The sequence below is a fragment of the Balaenoptera ricei genome, chromosome 3, assembly GCF_028023285.1.
Source record: "Balaenoptera ricei isolate mBalRic1 chromosome 3, mBalRic1.hap2, whole genome shotgun sequence".
Classification (NCBI taxonomy): Eukaryota; Metazoa; Chordata; class Mammalia; order Artiodactyla; family Balaenopteridae; genus Balaenoptera; species Balaenoptera ricei.
This window is the reverse complement of record NC_082641.1, coordinates 110,848,184-110,867,687: the sequence shown is the minus strand read 5'-3', so window position 1 is coordinate 110,867,687 and position 19,504 is coordinate 110,848,184. Positions and strand designations below refer to the sequence as shown.

General features: G+C 54.3%; 2 protein-coding genes across 7 annotated transcripts in view; one reads left to right on the top strand and one right to left on the bottom strand.

Annotated features, from left to right (window-relative positions):
* The window catches only part of RAD50 (RAD50 double strand break repair protein), a 243,767-nt gene that overhangs the window by 152,657 nt on the left and 71,606 nt on the right, over positions 1 to 19,504 (bottom strand). The window contains exon 1 of one of the 6 annotated variants that reach the window (XM_059917042.1): positions 6,625 to 6,695. The exons of 4 other annotated variants lie outside the window; for them this stretch is intronic. The gene's annotated coding sequence lies outside the window, so the exon portion shown is untranslated. Of the gene's footprint in view, positions 1 to 2,752; positions 2,772 to 6,624; positions 6,696 to 19,504 lie in introns of those variants that run through there. One more of the 6 variants, XM_059917043.1, reaches the window with a different exon arrangement.
* On the top strand, positions 12,617 to 18,975 carry IRF1 (interferon regulatory factor 1). Its single transcript, XM_059917044.1, has 10 exons — positions 12,617 to 12,852; positions 13,904 to 13,995; positions 15,278 to 15,377; positions 16,185 to 16,361; positions 16,479 to 16,528; positions 16,636 to 16,768; positions 16,956 to 17,078; positions 17,419 to 17,468; positions 18,324 to 18,459; positions 18,769 to 18,975. The coding sequence occupies exons 2-10, from the start codon at positions 13,909 to 13,911 to the stop codon at positions 18,879 to 18,881; spliced, it is 969 nt and encodes a 322-aa protein (XP_059773027.1). The 5' UTR covers positions 12,617 to 12,852; positions 13,904 to 13,908; the 3' UTR covers positions 18,882 to 18,975.

Genomic DNA, 19,504 nt, shown 5'->3' with positions numbered 1-19,504 from the left:
CATTATCTGACCATTGCCTATCTTACTGGCCGCATCTTCTATCATTCTCCCCCTTGGCTTCCATGCTGCAGTCACAAGAATCTTTTTCCTTAAACACACTGAGTTTGTTCTCTTCCCAAGACCTTTGCACTAGTTATTCCCTCTGCCTGGAGTGCTCTTCACTGTTTTGCACATTGCTGCCCCTTCTGTCATTTAGAAAGTTAAAATATCATTCCTTTAGACAGATATTCTTTGAATACAAAATCTAAAGTTGCTACCTCCATACTGTCTATGACATCATGCTATTTTATTTCTCTGCAGAATAGTTATCACAGTATGACACTCTCCTTGTTGTTTGTTGCCTGCCTTCACTAGAATATGAGTTTCATGACAGCAGGGACTTCATCTTATTCATTTCTATATCCCTAGTGTCTAGAGCCATGCCTGGCACATAGTACAGGCTGTACATAGTACAGGTTGAATGTCTGTGCCCATAGCACCGACCTCTGTGCCTGTCACCTGGCTAGAGAGTAAATGTTTGCTGTCTGAATTTGTCAAGTAATCCATCCCCATGGCACCAATGATCAAAAGTATCCCTGGGGGCTTCCCTGGTGGCGCAGTGGTTGAGAATCTGCCTGCTAATGCAGGGGACACGGGTTCGAGCCCTGGTCTGGGAAGATCCCACATGCCACGGAGTAGCTGGGCCCGTGAGCCACAACTACTGAGCCTGCGCGTCTGGAGCCTGTGCCCCGCAACGGGAGGGGCTGCGATAGTGAAAGGCCCGCGCACCGCGATGAAGAGCGGTCCCCGCACCGCGATGAAGAGTGGCCCCCGCTTGCCGCAACTGGAGAAAGCCCTCGCACGAACCGAAGACCGAACACAGCCAAAAATAAATAAATAAATAAATAAATAAAGTAGCTATAAAAAAAAATTAAAAAAAAAAAGTATCCCTGGGCTAGAAGTGGGAGAGAAAAGACACATATGCAGGAAAAGGACAAGAGAAAAATTGCAGAGAAGCTTGAGAGAAGATCAATTCCTCTAGAAGTGTTTTGGGAGCTTTGTGACAGAGTTGTCATGTCCCTGGCTCTGGTGTGGGCTCCCACCCAAGGGACAGCCCTACTTTGGTTGCTAGGGCTGTGAGGCCCACACAGAATGCACACGAGGTAATGGTGCAGTTCGTAGGCACAGCCCAGAAGGCCTTCACAAGGCTTGCTTGTCAAAGGAAATTAGACCCTTTTGACCTAATCCACTGTTCACTCTGCTCCTGTGCTTCCGGGGGTCTGCAAGTTGATTTTCCCATCCCACAATCCTCAGCACGGTGGGCCAGCCCTCCCACGAACGGGTGACAGCTCACTGCTCCCAGGGCCTCCACCCTCTCTCGGGCCATGTGGCACCAGGCCTGCTGGCTGAGCTGGCACCTAGGGTGCGTACGCAGTTTCAGCACACAGCATCCGTTTCTTCTCTTCAAGGATCCTCCTATAGGCCTCATCTCTCCCTGAGAGCCTGGTAGTTGAGGGCTCTGAGGAGTCTCTGTGAGGAGCTTACATTGTCCTGCTGCATCAAGATGGCTGCTAAGGTCACACCTGGGCCATGGTGAGGAACTGCTCTCCTGAGCACTAGGCCTTCTCTAGGGTCTGTCTCAAAGAGAACAGCAAACACCCACACTGTTTTGGCCTGGGAAACAAGTTTCCTGGGGGTCAAGACTGCTGCCTGGGCTCTGAGGAGCCAGGTGAGGCCTCACTGTAACCAAGAGTCACGATGTAAACAAACTCCCAGAAGCCTCTTATCTGAGGTGGGGACTCCAGGTGCCAGGGCTATGGGAGAGCACGACTTGTCGGGGAAAGCCACCTTCTTTTTTAGTGGCAGAAACTCCTGGGAAGTGGCTGCCCAGGGTGTGGCCCTGTTTGTGGACTTTCTGGCTCAGAGATAGGGGGACTGAGGTGGCACACGTGGGGTCCTCTCACTCCTCTGTCCGCTGGGCATCTCATTGCACTCCCAATTGGTCCCTGTGTCCGAGGCACTGGCCTGGGGCTCAGGAGGGGAATGAGTCCAGATAAGGTTTGAATCTGAGAAGCCAGGCAGCTCCTCATGGACTCTCTGATTCCTGTTCTCTGACATGTCCCTGTCTCCATTCTCAGCCTGGACTGGACAGCTGGGGTAGGAATTCTGTCTGGGGATGACTCTTCCTCTTTTTAGAGTGCCTAAGGCACTGTCCCCTCACAAGCCTATCCCTTGGCCCTCAGTCCCAGGACAAATCCCTCTAGGGACCAGGGGGGTTGCTCTGGGAGAACCTGATGGGGCTCCTGAGCCCACCTGAGGAGATGTGTGCTCTGTCTAGGATGCAGGCCTTCTTGGGACATGACACCAGAGGAGAGGACAGGGTCCTCTTTCTCTCGCCTCCCCTCACCTTAGAAACCCCACGTCTCCCTTTTCTTGGAGTCTGCTAAAGGTTACTGACCAGGAAGCAGGTGCTTTGTTTACCAGGTGGCACCCGCCTATCTACCTTAGCCAAAGTCCATCCTCAATTCCTGCTCCTACCCTTTGAGCCAGCATTGTCCATGCACCCTTTTCTCTTCCCTAGACCCCGAGGAGGGTGCTATCCAGCAGGGGGCACTGCTGCCACAGGGTCAGAGCGTCCAGAGGGCTGGGGCTTGGGAGCAGAACTGCTAATCCCCTAGCAGGTGGACTCTGGTCCTGCTGGATAGCAGAGGGATGATGAATTGATAGACACACCCCATCCAGCAGTGGGGCGTCCTCATCCGGCCTTCCTTACCTGCTGTACCCACACACGCAGTGTCCAAAGGGCAGGGCCGAGCAGTGCTGGTATGTTGTTTCTGGTTCTGGCTGTGATCACCAGCGACCTGGGCATTCCTGGGGCAAACTGTGAGTTTTGACCTCCTGCCCTACTCTTTAGCTCAATGCCCTCAGTTCCCCAGACTCACAACCTAAGACCGAAGCAAAGGCCCCTTAGGCAGAGTGGGGGTTCCCCTACACTTCTCCCAGAGTGGGGAACCTAGGGAGGGACTGAGAAGGGTCTTGCTCCAACCCATCTCACATCCTGACCATCCACGGATCCTGCTCTCAACCAGGCCCACTTCTCTCTATCCCCTATGGCCAGAGTCCTAAGCCACATGGAGCTACCTGAGCTGCCTCCTATCCAGTGTGCAGCAGGGTCCCAGACTAGGGCGATGCAAGCAGGGGCCTATGGTACAACATTTAAGGAGGCACTCACTCTCATGGTCATGGAAAAACAGAGTTGCATGAGTGCCTCCTCCACAGAAAGTTTTCTGAAGCACAGGTCAGACTCCCAGTTACTCTCACAGGGCCTGGCCTAGAGTTTACTTCAACAAACATCTGATGACAGACCTTGGTTCTCCAGAAGGAGAGAAACCATGGGTCTCACCCCTCAGAGCCCTGTCTGCCAGGATCAAGTCCATACTCCTGAGGAGCATTCAAGCTTCTTCACAGTGTGGCCCTGGTTGGCTGGTCCAGCCTTAGTTCCTAAAGCAGCCATACAAGGCCACACCACAGTGTAGGATCTGTCCTGCACTTTTGAGCCTCCAGGCTTTTGCTTGGGCTGTTCCTGCATCCTAAACACCCTCTCCCACTGCTGACTCATCATCCTTCAAGGCCCTGCTGAATGCCAGCTCCTCAGAGTGGCCATCTGCGAACACTGGCTGAGATAAATTGCTCCTGTCCCCACACCCCAGCATTGCTGCTCCTTCGCCTTACACTCCAGGTAGGACATACATCTGTCATTCTGTAATCGAGTACACTTACTAAGTGCCTACTGTTTGCAAGGAGTGTGCTGGGTGCCAGGGAAATGGCTCTGAGTGTAATAACCACATCTCTTATCCTTGGAGAGCTCACATCCAGCTTAGTGGTGGGAACTGTGCCTACTCACTTCTAACTTCCCCTGCATGGCTGGCAAAGGCACAGGGCTGAGTAACATTCTGTGATCATCAGATGCCCCTAAGTCTTCAGCCTTCTGGAGTTACCACTCCACTAAAAATAAAGTAATACATGTGTGCTCCAGCCCATGAGGCTGTGGGAAGCCTTCTCCAATGTTCTTGAGGGTTCTCGAGGAAGGGAGACTAGCTTTTGTTTCCTGGGGGTGGCCAGTCACCTGAGGCCTCCTGGCTCAGAGCTCCTTCTCCCAACAAACCCTGGTCCATTTTGCCCCCCAATATGGACCCAGTCCTCTGAAATACTCCCAGAGCAGCATTTCACATTGGCTATCTGACATGGTGACATGCTCATTGTAATCTCTCACTTGCCAAGCTGGAGGGCAGACAGTCATGCTCTCTCTGGACTAGCCAGGCAGGTGGGTCTCTGCTGACTTTTCACCCCTCCCGCCAGTCACTCAGTCAGCCAACAGATACTTCCTGAGGACTTACTCATGCAGAGAAAGGACTGGAACCTCTCACACCTGGCTGAGGTTCTATCTAAATTGAGGCCCTTTGTGGACCTACCTTCCAGGAGAGGAAGAGAGACCCTACCTGATGTTAACAGCTCCTTCCCCTTGTTAAGTGGCTGGCAGGCCCTCGTCACTAGACTCCCAGTCTCTCTGCAGGACCGGGAGACGACACACATGTGAACAGGGCAATGGGAGAGAGAGCAAAGATCCCCTTGGAAGGATAGAACCAGACAGAAATGACCACAGTGCTACTCAGGGAAGCCATGTCCCTCCCTTCCTCCCTCCCTTTGGGGGCATCCATGAGTTTCTGTGAAAACTGTCTGTTGCCAAGACCATCTCAGGGAAAACGTGCATGCTGCTGAGACAATCTGAAACCATCGTCTATCTATCCATCCCCATCCATGCCACACTGGTTCATAGGGCACCTGCTGTGCTCAGCCAAGGCTGGATCTGGAGGCTACAGCAGTGAACAGGACAGAGCACCCACTGGACCAACCCCTTCTTCTCTTGCCTCTTGCCCTGCTTTCCTTCTATGAATGTTCCTATAACTCAGCACTTGCTGAGTCCAAGCTACAAAGACGTATTCCTGTTGATATTTTCTAGTTTAAGCTACATCTACTGTTTCTAAAATGTGACCTCAAATGGAGCCCAACACAGACACTCTGAAGATCAGGTCCTCCACCAAGTCCAAATTATGGGCTAGGATCAGGGTTGGGTTCTCTGCCTCAAAGATACTATTTGGACTAGGCAGAGGAACAGCATCAGTGGGTCCAGACTTGAGCCCAGGAGAAGGAGAGGACAAGACCCTATTTGGTCTGGGACCTCACTAAACTGCTGCCATGGTCCCTGGACCCCTTAGGTGCACCCCCTCACTGTCTTAAGCCTTATTTCCAGGGAAGCCCCTGCAGTCGGGATTCCCAGGCTGAGTCACCAGGGTCACCAGGGGCTGTGCTCATAGCACACGCTCCACTCTTGCAGCATTTGGAGTTTCCCTGGCCCTCTCCCAGGCCAACCACCCTGATCCTGAGCCTGGACCAGAGGAAATCAATGCTGGACTGGACAAGGAATGCTTAAGGGTCTGTCTGCCCCCCCACTAGCTAATTGGCCTCCAGAGTGGCCACCACTGCTAGCTGCCCCACCCTCAGCTCCTCTGGACTGAGGGAGCTCTACCTGTTCGATGTGTCTTTCCAAGAGCCATGTTCTCCAGACTGTAAGTAAGGAGATCCCTACGTAGGAGCTCAAAAGCAAGAATTTAGGAAATATGGGCTTGCAGGCAGCACTGCCCACCTTCACGGCAGCTATTACTTTGGTCTGAAGAGGTCAGGGAGGGTAGGGTGCTGGACTCTGCCTCACCATCCCAAACTCCCAGCCTCCCTGGCTCAGATCCAGGCCCAACCCACAATCATCCCTGGCCTGAGCTGCAAGCCCTGGGGAGGGAAGGAAGTGGCCGACCCCACAGCCAGCATTCCTCTGTGATGACGCCAGTCTGCTCACTGCCCAAGCACCCCATCTGGAGGGCAGTTCTCAGGGAGCCACAGGGGACTCCCTCCCAAAGAGGCTAAGGCCTCTCTTACAGAGGGGGGCCTCCTTCGGCTGGGGGCATCAGCATGACTTGACTGGGCTAGGGGCCAAGAAGAGATGGGCCCAGAGGTCCCCTGGGAGCAGGTCAGAAGGCCACAAGGCCCACCCTAAATACCTCTAACTCACTCCATTTCTTCATTCATTCAATAAGCACTCACTGAGACCCTCCTTGTGTTAGCCCCATTCGAGGCCCGAAGGACCCAGCAGGCTGGACTAGGCAGGCAGGCCCGCACCTCAGAGGGCTCCAAGACAGGTAGGAGGAATCCTCCAACAAATAAAATACACAAAAAGGATAAGTTCAGCAATGGTAAGAGCTATGAAGACAATAAATCAGGATGTGACCGCGACAGCGAGTGGTACAATTGGGGACCTCAGCCATTGGAGGGGGGCCTCCACATTCCTCAGACACTTCTTGCCTGCCCACAGTGCCCTCCTCCCATGCAAGTATAGCTCCCTCATCCACACCCCACCACGCCCCCTTCTAAAGGAACGCCACCCGGGAGCGGGCTGGGGGCAGGTGCATTCAGGTGGGGCTTTTCCGAGGCCGGTTTTCCCCCGCTCCCGCTGGAACTTCCAGAGGGCCACGGACCCGCGACACTGGACGCCCGCCCGTCCCCTTCCTCCTCCCCCATCCGCAGCTTGCGAACCTCTGCGCTCCCGGCTTGGTTCCCGGAAACTCCTCGATTTCCCTGTCGCCTCGGCGTTTGCAAGAAACCGAAACCCAGGCCCCGCCTTCCGCGCCGGCTGGGGGCTGGGGGGCTGGGGGCTGGGGCCTGCGTGAGGGGCCGGATCCGAACTGGGCGGCCGGAGCGGCCCTTCCCCCACCGGCAGGGCCGAGGCGGAGGTGGGCAGCCCTCTGAGTGCCTGGGCTCGGCTCGGCGCCCACCCCCCGCGGGAATCGTCCCCAGCGGCCCAGCACCACCCGCGCCTCCCACAGGAAAGCTGCAAGTCTAACCCGATCGCTCTGGCTGCATCGGATGGCGGAGTGCCCAGCGAGGGAGGGGACGCAGTGCGGCCTCCCCTGCAGCAACGTAGAGGTGGGCGCCATTTCTGTGCGCCTACTGTGTGTCCGCCAAACCAGGGAAGGGGCGGAGGGGCATTTACAAAGAGCTCGGCACCCTGAGTGTGGCTAGCTTCATCTTGGGAGGGCGGGCACAGAGAAGTTTAGCAACTTGCCCGAGGTCACAAAGTCTGTAGCTGTGGAGCTGGCTGCAAACCTGTGGCCCGCAGCCAGAGGCTGGGCAGAGAAGGAGGAGGAAGTGCCCCGGCAGGCTGCCGGCAGGTGAGCCGCCTGGCACGGGCGGGGCAGCCAGCTGGGGAGGGGGAGGGGGAGGGGCGGTCCCAGGCAGCCACCCGGGCCGCAGGACTGGAAGCTTTGCTTTCTCCCTCCCTCCCTCCCTCCCTTTCCAGGAAGCCGGCCAGCCCGGAGCCGGCTGCTCACCCCAATTCACCCCCAGCCGGGGCCGAGCAGGAATGTGGAAGTTGGCCGGAAGGGATTGGGCCCCCTCCCCTCCAAACACACACCCATCTCAAGCCCGGTCAGCGCGAGCGTGGGTCACCTGGCGGTGAAGGGCTCCAGATCGGGTCTCGATTACCCAGGTTGAAGTAGGGGTGCTGCTGCCCCCATAAAGGCCAAGAAGCCTGCTAGGGACGTTGGCCGTGGTGCAAGGCCCATTTGCGTGGGGGAGGAGGGTGCTGCTCCCATCCAGCCCCATTCCGGGTCGCGGCCGCCGGGCCTGGCCACAGAGCCTCACCCCCGCCTCGGGGCCCCTTGGGGCGGATGGAGGGCCGAGGCCTCTTTCCTCCCAATGCAGTGTTTATAAGAAATGAAACTGCACAGGGCATCAGCGGCAGCCCACACTGACACCCCGCTCCTCCTCCGGGGTTCCGAACAGCCCAGAGCGCTGGAGCAATTCTCGGCCCACTCTTACATCGCAGGACCCCTAGTGCTTTCCCAGCCAGCTGCAGCCTCCCACTCTGCGTTTAGGATTCTTATAACAGCACAACGTTTATTCTGCTGTGTCATACACCATTTTTGCCGGAGCTGCGAGAGGGGAGGGGCTAGTCTCGTGCCTCAGCACATCCCCAGGGCCAAACCTGTAGTTGACCCAGAGCAGGAATGCCATTCATATTTGTTGAATGAATTAAGAAACGACTTTCTTTATCTATAATTAGGCTCCTTTCAGCCAGGGTGATGACGCCTAGATTCTATCTTCAAGCTTTTGTTGCTTTCAGATTATTTTATGCCTGGCTTTGTGTTCTGCACTTGATAGTTTAGGACTGCCTGCCTCCCAGGTTGCTGTGAAAATAGAGGACGGCTGGGAGGGACTTTTAGCATCTAAGAGAGCCCTCCCTCTGGACCTGGGAGGTGGAACGCCTGCTGGGGTTCATCTGCTTTGGGGACTGTGGCCTCTTCTCTGGGTAGCAGGCGCCACAGGGGCCCAGGGCTGCCCTACTCTCAAAACCCTAGTTAAAACCTTGCTGGGTGCTGTACTTCAGGACTAACTGGAACCCACCCAGGGGGTGAACACTGTGTTCTGAGAGCCTGAGAGAGGGGGCTAGGGACATGATTTGGTCCACCGAGGAAGGTTTCCATAGAGGTGATCTTGCCCCAAGCAGCCTGATTGCAGAAGTCATCTCAAAGGCTGATCTTGCCAGCCAGTCAGCCTCTTCTGCCAGCCCAGAAAACCCCAGAGCCTAATACAGAGAAACTGCAATAAATTTACCCTCATTGAGTGATAGTATAGATGGGAGGTACCCTTTGAGTGAGACCCTGCTCCAGAGCTAACCCCCAGCTAACTCCAGCTGCAGTGTGAGGAACCCGCTCAGGTCTCTTGCAGAAAAATGCAGACTTTGGGACTTCCCTGGTGGTCCAGTGGTTAAGACTCTGCACTTCCACTGCAGGGGGCACGGGTTCGATCCCTGGTCAAGGAACTAAGATCCCGCATGCTGTGTGGCCTGGCCAAAAAAAAACCCCAGCAGACTTTGTTCCCCAGAAGGTCACCACCCAGAAGGTGATAAGTGGAGAAAAGAAAACATGAATGTTAAGGGCTAGGGGGTTTTGAGGAGGGGAAGGATTTCTGGTTGGCTGCTTTGGAGGTGCTTCATAGAAGACCAGGCATTTGCTCTGGGCCTTAAAACAGAGACTGAAATTGAAGTGTGGCGGGCGTGGGGGGGCGGGGAATGGGAGGGGGAGAACTAAGATTGAGAGAGCAAGGGGGAATGGCCGGTGAGGTGAGTGTTGCTAAGTATCCTAGGAAGTCAGGGATGAGGAGCAAATGGAAGGAGCAAAGACAGGAGAAAAACACAAAGTGTGTTCAGAGAATGGAAATACAGTGAAAGGTTCATGCTTTACTGTGAACACATGTCCTTTGACTAACATTTTACAGTTTAGAAAGGAGTTTGATAGTCTATCTAATTTCATCTTTGTAACAATTAGGACAGATGTGCAGAGAGTACCTCTATTTTACAGAAGAGAAAACTGAGACCCAGAGAGGGACAGTAACCTGCCTAAGGTCACACAGCAAATGGCAAAGCACAAGCACACAGCTTTCAGACTCAAATCCCATGTTCTCTTTCCACCGCATGAGACTCCTAGACTCTCTTTCCACTGCCCTGTAGTTACTGCCAAGGGTAGGGGAGTTGTGGGAAAGAAGGTTGGAATGGGACCCTTGGGACCAGAGTTAGCAGTGAATTGAATGTGGGGCTAAGGAGTCTGAGGGAACCACAAGGCTCCTGTGTGGACCTGAATGTTAGGGAGGTCATCAAAGTTAGGAAGATAATCCTAGGGCAGAGGTGCCTGCAGGGGCAGGCCTGACAGGCAGGGAGTCTCAAGGGGAGGCTGTGGCAACAATAGTCTGATCCTGAAATGTGAAAGCAGGACTTGATTCAGGCAAGGAAGACCAGAGGACCAGGTGAGGCAAAGAGTTCACCAGAGAGGGAGCTGGAATTAGGAAGAGAGAAAGCTGCTGGGGCAGTGTGGAAGGGGGAGGTGAAAAGTTCTGCTTGCTTGTGTGTGAATCTGTGGATAGGGTTGTAGAAGAGCACCCAGAAGGCAGCCAGAGCTTGGGTTGGGAGGTCACCTGCACAGAGGGGATGGCTGGAATTACAGAAGATGAGTATTTTGAGTCAGAGAGGGTAAAGGGCCAGCCCTGAACTACTAAGAGAAACCTGAAAAGGACAATATATATTCTGTCCAGCTTCCCAAGGAATGTGTGATATATCTTAGAATGGGATTCATCAAGAACAGTTACAATAAAAATTTGAGATACTTAAACAGGGGTTAGCTTTATTTCACTGATTTGGAGTATAGCACCCCCAATCATGATAAGCAGATTATTATAGACTTCAAGATTACATAAGAATCCCTAAAGTTAAAAGTAAAAAAAAAAAAAAAAAAAAGGCAAAGAACACTTCAAAAATGTAAATGACAATTTCACTGGTAAATACTAACACTGGGGAATTTCTCCTTAGCAAAAAATTATGATGTGTGCAAAGATTTAGCTACACAGCGCTGTCTGTATTATGAAAAAATGGAAATAACCTAAATGTCCTACAATAGGGGATTAATTGGGTAAATTTTTATTTATCCTTATGATAGAATAATATGTACCCATTACAAATGATATTGCAGAAGTACATTTCATGACACAGAAAGATGCTCATTATAGATATATATATACAGATGATTATGAATTAAAATAAAGTTCTTGTTTTAAAGCACTTTTTACACTCTCCTGTTGCCTTCACAGGGTCAACTCCTCAGACCACATGAAACGCAAACTTCATTTCCCTAATCTCACTCTGAATTCTCCAGTGGCTATGTCAGGTTCTTAGGGGTAGGACAAGCACCCATTTGCTGCACAGAGAACAGACTTCGCAACTCAGGAGCCACTTGTTTTCTGCTCTTCTTGCTCAGAAGGTCTTGGTTTCTGTAGTGCGTTCCCACTCCCTTCTGTCACTTAAAGCACCCCAACCCTTCTCCCCACTTCCAGGGCCCCAGCACCTTCCATTTTGCTTAACACCCAGCTAGGCTCACTCCTCACAGTTTTCCTGCCTTTCTGCCTCTCCTGGCTCCTGCACCCATCAGTATCTGGGAGACAGCTCTGACCCATTCCTGTTGGTTTCCTGGGAACCAAGCTTGGTCTTAGTCACAGCATCAGATTCTGGTGCACCATTATTGGATTGACCCATCCATTTCCTCTGTGGGAAGGAAGCTCTAGTGTGACTGACAGGTGGAATGCTGCATCAATGTGTCTGTTTATAGCCTGCAATATTGCAACTGGGTGCCACTATGGAGGGAGAGCTGGGGTGACAGGAGTGACACAACCAACCCGGCCTGGAAGAGTGATTTACCTCTGAATCAGCAGCTTGATGGGGTTGAAGGAAGAAGCCTGCTGTGCCAGAGTTCTAGATAGAAAAATGAACACTCAGCCCAGCGTCTAGAAGTACAAGTAGGTCAAGGTCTAGTTGTAAGCCCAAGAGTTAAATAGCTTCCATTCCCAAGGGGCCTGGGACCTGGGCTCCCCAAAACTTTGGCTAGACCTAAGGCCTTGGTCAGACCTAAGCAATTCCCCCATGTTGCCCAGAATGTCTCTGGGCCAAGCTCTGAGGGCCCAGAGATGACACTAATGCTGCCACCGAGGGGCTCCCATGCAAGGGCCACATGAGACTGTGGAGGTGGCCTAAGGCAGGAGTGCTAGGAGGAGCCAAGGTTAGCCCACACCCACCTCAACTCAGCAGTCCTGGCTTCTCTGAAACCCTTCTCCCTTTGTGGGGCAGTCCCAAGGGTGTAGAAGGAGAAGCAGAAGAGGTCTCTCCCTGGTCACTATTAGACTCTGGGCAGGGACCTCGCAAACCACGCATCATCTGCTGCCCAAGTAGGGCATGATGCTTTACAGACATCATCTCTCTGTCACTGTAAACCAGCAAGGTAGGGCTATCGTTATTTTGTAGTTGAGGAAACTGAGGTCCCTAGTCCATTGGCAGGCTGCGCCAGCAGCGGCCAAGCTGGGATTTCCTCTCGTCTTGGCAGCCCCAAGCAGGGCAGGCTTTCCTTTACTTCTCCAGGGAAGGTGAATGACCTGGAGGTGGGTCATCCCTCAAAAAGGGGGCAGTTTGAGAGCCGAAACTCTCCCTTCTTGACACCCCATTAACGGGCTTGAGGAAGCAGGTTGGTTTTCCGGGGATTCAGTCCTGGCGTCCACTCTGAAGAAGGCGCAGGTGCCCGGGTGACTCCCTCACCGGGGCTGGGGAGATAGATGTCCCCATCCCCAGGAAAGGAGGGCAAGGAGATGGACAGAGGAGCTAGCAGGCTGGGGGAGTGCGGAGTGAGGGGAGTAACTATGGGCCGGGGGCGTTTGACTTTCCAGGACGGCTTTCTTCCGGGCGAGCTGGTATGGGGGTGGAGTGGGAGCCGGCGGGGCGGGCCCGCGTTCGCCCCGGGGCGGCGGCGCCAGGCCGGAGGGGGTGGGGAGGGGCAGCCGCCCTGTACTTCCCCTTCGCCGCTAGCTCTACAACAGCCTGATTTCCCCGAAATGATGAGGCGGCGCTGGCCAATGGGCGCCCTCGCGGCTCTTTAGGAGGCGGGGCCCGGCCTGGGCTGGGGGAATCCCGCTAAGTGTTTAGATTTCTCGCCGGCGCCGATACCCCGGCAGAGCGCGCCACTCCTTCGTCGAGGCAGGACGTGCGCCCGAGTCGGGCGGAGCAGAGGCCAGCGGGAGCCGAGCCAAGCCGAGGCCAGCCGTGCCCAGCGGCTCCGCGACCCAGGCATCCTCTGCCTTCTGCCCGCTCCCACGCGCTCCCCGCGCCCGCTCAGCAGCCCTCGCCGCGCCGGGACCCTCGGGCGCCGCCGCTGAAAAGCGCTTGAAGCCGAGGTGAGCCCGTCTTCGCCGCAGGGGGCACCGGTGGCGTCGAACAAAAGCGTGCTGGGCACCAGGAAGTGGGGGACGAAAACCCCAGCCGGGAGAGTGGCGGGCTCGCGGCATGGCCTGGGCCCCCGCGCGGACTCGAGAAGGCGGTGGAGAGCGGCAAGCAGCTGCGCGGGGAGGGCGGGCCGCGGCGTGGACCTCCCACCCGGCCGAGGTTGCCCGACCCCGGCGGCTGCCGCAGCTCTGTGTGCGCGAAGCCGCTGACGGCCTCTGGGTGGCCCTGTGTGTTGGTTGCGCGCATCCAGGAGCCGTGCGCGGGACTCGAGTGTATGCCGGAGCGTGGGCGCCCTTTGCTCCCGGCGCCGGCTTTCGGCGGTCCCAGCTCGCGCCCAGGCCCCAGGTTTCAGGCTATTTATGCAGGTGACGGGGCCAGGGCTTGCTGCCCTGGATGGTTGGAGGACCTCCCGGGGCCGCGGGAAGAGGCGCCACAGGTGTTCCTTGGGCCACTTCGCCCGAGGAGGGGAACCAGGCCGGAAGGGTTGGCGTCCGAGCCTCTACACTGTGACTGTCAGGGAGGCATAGAATAGATTGTGTGTGTGTGGGGGCGGGGGGTGTCCAGGATGTAGGGTGACTGCTTGTCCATTAGGGAAGGTGCACATCTAGTGGCAACAACTCAAGCAGGAAAATTTCTTGGCATCAAGCAAAAGAAGCCCCTTGCTTCCCAAAGGATTTGAATTTTGGGAGAAAAGTTCTGGTATTTAGATATCTCTGTGTTTTGTCTCTTTTCCTGCACATAAATCTTGAAACTAACACATGCATGCCTGTCTCCTCCCAAGACTGTCTAGGAGGGGGTGAGGGAAGAAGCATTTTGCTCAAGATGCTGAAAAGATTTGGAGGGCGGTTTTATTCCAGAGAAAGCCCCCTTCCCCATGATTGTAGTACTTGGTATCTGGATGAGGGCAGGGGAGGGTAATTGAATGACCTGGGGTGGGGCAGGGTAGTGCCCAGGGGCTGCTCAACAGACTCCAAACAGGAGCCTTCTGTCTTCTCTTTACAGCCAACATGCCCATCACTCGGATGCGCATGAGACCCTGGCTAGAGATGCAGATTAATTCCAACCAAATCCCAGGGCTGATCTGGATTAATAAAGTGAGTGTTACTCTTTGGGTTTTTCTGCCACTATTTTAACCCATGTTCTTTAGGGGACCAAAGCTTCAGATGCAGCTCAAAAAGGGAAGTGATAGGGAGCAGGCAGATGTATTTCTCAGTGGATCCTGCAGGGAGTGTACAAGACCCAGCCAGGGCCCCACTGGCTGACTTCTGCCTGCCTCCCTGGGCATCCACCTGAAGGCACTGACAGTTTTCCAGCAGCAAGATTCTCCCAGCATCTGCAGAGCCAAAGTTCTGGTCTCTCCTGAGGGAGACCCCTACAAGCACACACAACATTCTAGAGGGCTCCAGTCAGGCAGATAGGAGACAGAAAAGTGGGCACTGCTGGCAGGAAGGTGACTGGCTCAGCAGGCGACCCAAGAATTAACCTTGCACCAGTTGTCCAGACCCAAGAGGCCTCTTGCTGGTGCACAAAGGACAACATAGACCCTGCAGACTTAGTAGTAATAATAGTATTCATAATAACAACTAATGCTTACTGTACACTTGCTATGAGCGAGCATGGCACCATGTTAAGTATGTTATTTACATTGTGTCATTTAATCCTCAACATAGCCCTGTGAGGTAGATTCTATTAATATCTCCATTTTCATTTAAGGAAACTGAGGCACTGAGAAGTAGATGATGAGATCACACAAAAAGCGATAAAGTCAAGATTTGAACCTGAGCGGTCTGACTCAGAAATCCATACTGTTAACCACCAGTAATGATAACAGTGAGACCTTAGCTTTTATATTTGTTACTGTGTTTTTTTCATTTCACGGAAGAGAAAACAGTGAGGGACAAAGAGGTATAGTGACAATGCCAGGGTCACACAGGTAGTCATCATCCAAGTCTGGCCCTGGGCTCCCACAGGTATATGGCCAGGACCCCCTGTGTAGGAGCCAGTGGTCGCAGTTGTCCTGAGCAGCTCCATCTAATGAACTGACTTCTCACTTCCATGTTGGTGCTGACAAGTCTGAGAGAAGCATCCCAGGGTACTCTGTATGGGTCCTAGCACATCTGTAATAGGCAGAAGGAGGTCTTTGCTGAGCTGATGAGGCCCTAGCTCATCAGAACCCAGAGCCCCTTCTGAAAGATCTAGTGATGGAGCAGCCTGTTTAAGCCATTCTCAGGATGGGTCAACCCAAGCCAGATGTCAGGGTGAAAAGGGGAAGTCAGCCTTTTCCCAGATCTGGGGGGCTGGGCAGATTCAGGCCAAAAGCCTGTGGTCTCTGAGCTGACACGGTCTTACATGTATGTGTGCTTGTGTGCTGTATAGGAGGAGATGATCTTCCAGATCCCATGGAAGCACGCTGCCAAGCATGGCTGGGACATCAACAAGGATGCCTGTCTGTTTCGGAGCTGGGCCATTCACACAGGTGTGTGCCCTGGACTCCAGCTTTAAGAGGGGCAGGGAGGAGATAAGGGGAGGCACTTCTCTTAACACAGAGGCTCTTCACTGGGGTCTCTGAGCTCCCTGAGATGTTGCACAGAATTCAGGGGTGGGCAGGGAGCAGACCTGTGTTTTTGGGGAGAGGGTTCATCATTTCAGCACGTTCACAAAGGAATTTATGAAGCCAAAATCTTAGAAAGTGTGGCTTCATGGAGTTTGTGGCTAGATTAAAGCTCTCCCTGGCAAAAGCAGTTGTGAGCACGGACACTGAAAGAGATCCAGGCCCTCCTTTTTCTTGATGTTGACCAATAGTCCTGGGTCCAAGGCCCATCTGGTTGGCAACCTCTTTTTATCCTTCAGGGATGGGGCTCTTGGCCCATCTCGGACCAGTCAGCCCACCTATCAGTAAATATTCTTTGATGCCTACTCTGTGTCCATTCCCATGTTTGGAACTATCACATAAGCCCCAGTCCCTGCTGTCCGGCTGCTGACAGGCAAAGGGAGACTGGGCATGATCTGTGACAAAGATAGCACTTTGGGGCTTGGGCTCTCTAGTGCTTCTGGCTAGGCCCTTTGCTGAGGCTTGCTGGATGTATTTGAGCCAAGTCTGGGCATTTGAGAAGCCCAGGGCCTGCACAAGTGTCACCCAGGAATACCTGCTGGTTTGACCATTGTGGATCTCTGGCAGCATGAGAGCTCAGGGGTACTCTTGTCTTTCTCCTTCCAAGCCAGGGCACAGCTGAGGATCCCCACCTATAGTCCTGATGATCCTCTTCACTTTCCTGCCCACTAGGCCGATACAAAGCAGGGGAAAAGGAGCCGGATCCCAAGACATGGAAGGCCAACTTTCGCTGTGCCATGAACTCCCTGCCAGATATCGAGGAGGTGAAGGACCAGAGCAGGAACAAGGGCAGTTCAGCTGTGCGGGTGTACCGGATGCTCCCACCCCTCACCAAGAACCAGAGGAAAGGTATCCAAGGGCTCTGGGTCCTGGGAAAGCCCTCAGGGAGAGAGGGAAGGAGGAAGGAAGTCAGCTGGGGCTGGCATGCCTGCCTGTACCAAGGTTGACAGCCTATCTGCCCCACAGAGAGAAAGTCCAAGTCCAGCCGAGATGCTAAGAGCAAGGCCAAGAAGAAGGTGAGTATGATCCTAAGCAGCTAGCCTTTGGTCACCTGAGAGTCAAGGTGGGCAGTAGAAGGAGTGACCCAGCAAGCCTGGGCCTAAGCTTCTTTCTCCCTCTACAGTCATTTGGGGAATCCAGCCCCGATACCTTCTCTGATGGACTCAGCAGCTCCACCCTGCCTGATGACCACAGCAGCTACACAACTCAGGGCTACATGGGGCAGGACTTGGACGTTGAACGGGCCCTTACTCCAGGTAAGGTGGGCCGGGTCTGGCAGGGGACCACATAGGTTGGTGGGATGGCTCTTTCTCTTGGGTCTAGGGGGCACCGTGCTTGTAGATGGTGACCTGTTGGAGCAGGCTGCGAGTGGGGGGGATGCTGGGTGTCCTGGCAAACTAAGAAAGCACACAGCTCTGACCCTCAGTTTCTGTTGTCCTGAAGCACTGTCACCGTGTGCCGTCAGTAGCACTCTCCCCGACTGGCGCATTCCAGTGGAAATTGTGCCAGACAGCACCAGTGACCTGTACAACTTTCAGGTGTCGCCCATGCCCTCCACCTCTGAAGGTTCGTGCCTCCGGGGCCTGGCCTGCCTGCCTGACTGTTGGGATCCAAGGAGGGGTTTCCTGAGGGAGAAAAGATGCTCAGAACTCCACCTGGCACTGAGCTGACTGGTGGGCTGGAGAGAAGAGGGAAGAGGGGAAGAGGTGTGGCTTCAGGGTTCAAGAGGCTGAGTCACAAGGACAGTGTTCTGTTCTGGAATCTTCATGGCAGGCAGATATCCACTGGGAGGCCAGCGTGTGTGTGCGCATGTGTGAAGGGGTAGGGGGACTTGGTGGGGCTGGCACTGCAGGGTGAGCCTGGCTGACTGACCTCAGCCAACCTCTCTGCTGTTCCCCATCCACAGCTGCAACAGATGAGGACGAGGAAGGGAAATTAACTGAGGACATCATGAAGGTAAAGCCCCTTCCTTCCTTCTTCAGTGCTCTTTTGAGGTGGCTACTTCTCAGTGAGGGGAGAGAACCAGTGAGAGCTTCTAAGTTGGAGGGTAGGCAGTTGCTGCTGTGACCTATCTGCTTGCATGGTCCTACAAGTGTCACATCCATGTGGCTGGGGACCACTGACCTCTTTGGCTGGTGGGAAAGACACTGTGGAAGTGGGGGCAGGAGGGAGGCTGGGTTTCTGACATGCTGTCCTAGGGCCTCAGATAGCTCTGAGTCAGCCACCATGAGTGCCGGGTCCCTGGCCCGTGTCCTCCGCCCCAACATGCCCCAGTCCTGTTAGTCTGGGAAATGCACATCAGGTTTCAGTAATCAGCCTTCGGGATCTGTAATATGATGGCTTTTCTTTGTTTAAGCAAATTATTCTCCAGGTTTTTTTCTGCTTCAGTTTTTGAAATAAATGTAAAAAAGTTTTTGTAGTAGCTGTACCCAGGCTCTGTTCCATCAGCACAGAAAATGGAGACATGGGCATAGTTCCTTATCTCTACCTGAAATTTCTAGGCATCTTTTCTTGACTTAATATGTGAACCATTGCTTTAAGCCACCCTCCCAGTTGGTATGTCCTTACCCAGTTGAGAGGGAAGTCTTGGAGATTCTATGCCAGAAGGTAGATGTGGGAGTGTCGGCCCAGGGCAGACCCTCACCTCCCAGGCCCCTATCCTAACTGCACTCCACGTCTGTATCCATTTGAGAATGTGAAAATGGCCAAGGATGTGATCCTGGCTGGGAAGCGTTGGCTCATTGAAGGCAGGACCAGAGGGTGAGTCTGTACTGGGAGTGAGCTGATGGCTTCTTATTTATCTGTCCCCAGCTCTTGGAGCAGTCAGGGTGGCAGCAGACAAGCGTGGATGGGAAGGGGTACCTGCTCAATGAACCTGGGGCCCAGCCCACCTCTGTCTATGGAGACTTCAGCTGCAAGGAGGAGCCAGAAGTTGACAGCCCTGGGGGTAAGAAGACCCTGGATCCATATGGTTTCTCAAAGAAGGGAAAACCAAGTAGCGGGTGGGGAAGGCTTGGGGGCAGGGCCAGAGAGCAGCAGGGGTAAAGCATCCTTGTTAAATTCATCTGGGTACAGACAGCTTGCAAATTGGCTACTCCTTCCAGGCCCTCAGGTTTGCCTAAGATTGAGGCTGCCATGGGGCGGACAGCAGAGGCTGCTATGTCTGTGGCCTTCACGGATAGGGCTGGAGGGTGGGGGGAGAACACTCCTGCCTCCCCACCCCCAATCCTCACAAAACCTTCTTCACATCTTCTAGGGTATATTGGGCTGATATCTTCAGATCTGAAGAACATGGACACCAGCTGGCTGGACAGCCTGCTGCCCCCAGTCAGGCTGCCCTCCATCCAGGCCATTCCTTGTGCACCATAGGTGGGCCCCTGGCCCCCTTTTACTTCTCTAGGCAAGCAGGACCTGGCATCATGGCAGCTGTGGTGCAGAGAAGCAGGAATCCTGTGGCCCCTTGATACGACAAAGTGTAACCCCACTGCTGACCAGGGATGGGGCTTTCCTCCTTGGGACAGTGGCCTCTGGGGGTCCGGCAGGCCAGGGTCTGGGCTTATCTTGTGGGGTAAAGCTGGCCTTGCTTCCTGGGAAGATGGCGTTCTGAGACTGGTGTGTCAGGTGGAGGTCTCAGAGAGGAGTCAGCCTCCAGCTTTTCCCTCTGAGCCCAGCTGCCTGGAGAGGGCCTTGCTGTCACTGAGCTGGCCCAAGGGAACGGGCCAGTGACCTCAGAAAGCACAGCACCAACTCCAGGGCTGGCTCTGCACTAAGAGACAATTGCACTAAGTGAACCCTGTTCCCAAAGAACCACCTCCCTTCCTAGCTGAGCCCTGGGGACTGTTCCAAAGCCAGTGAAATGTGAAGGAAGAATGGGGTCCTGTGGGACAGTGCCCCCTCTGCCTCAGAGGAGCTCTGCCCCGCTCCCTGCGTAGGCTGAGGGGCTTGTGAAAAAACCTGGCACTTTTTCTTGTGGACCTTGCCACATTTCTGAT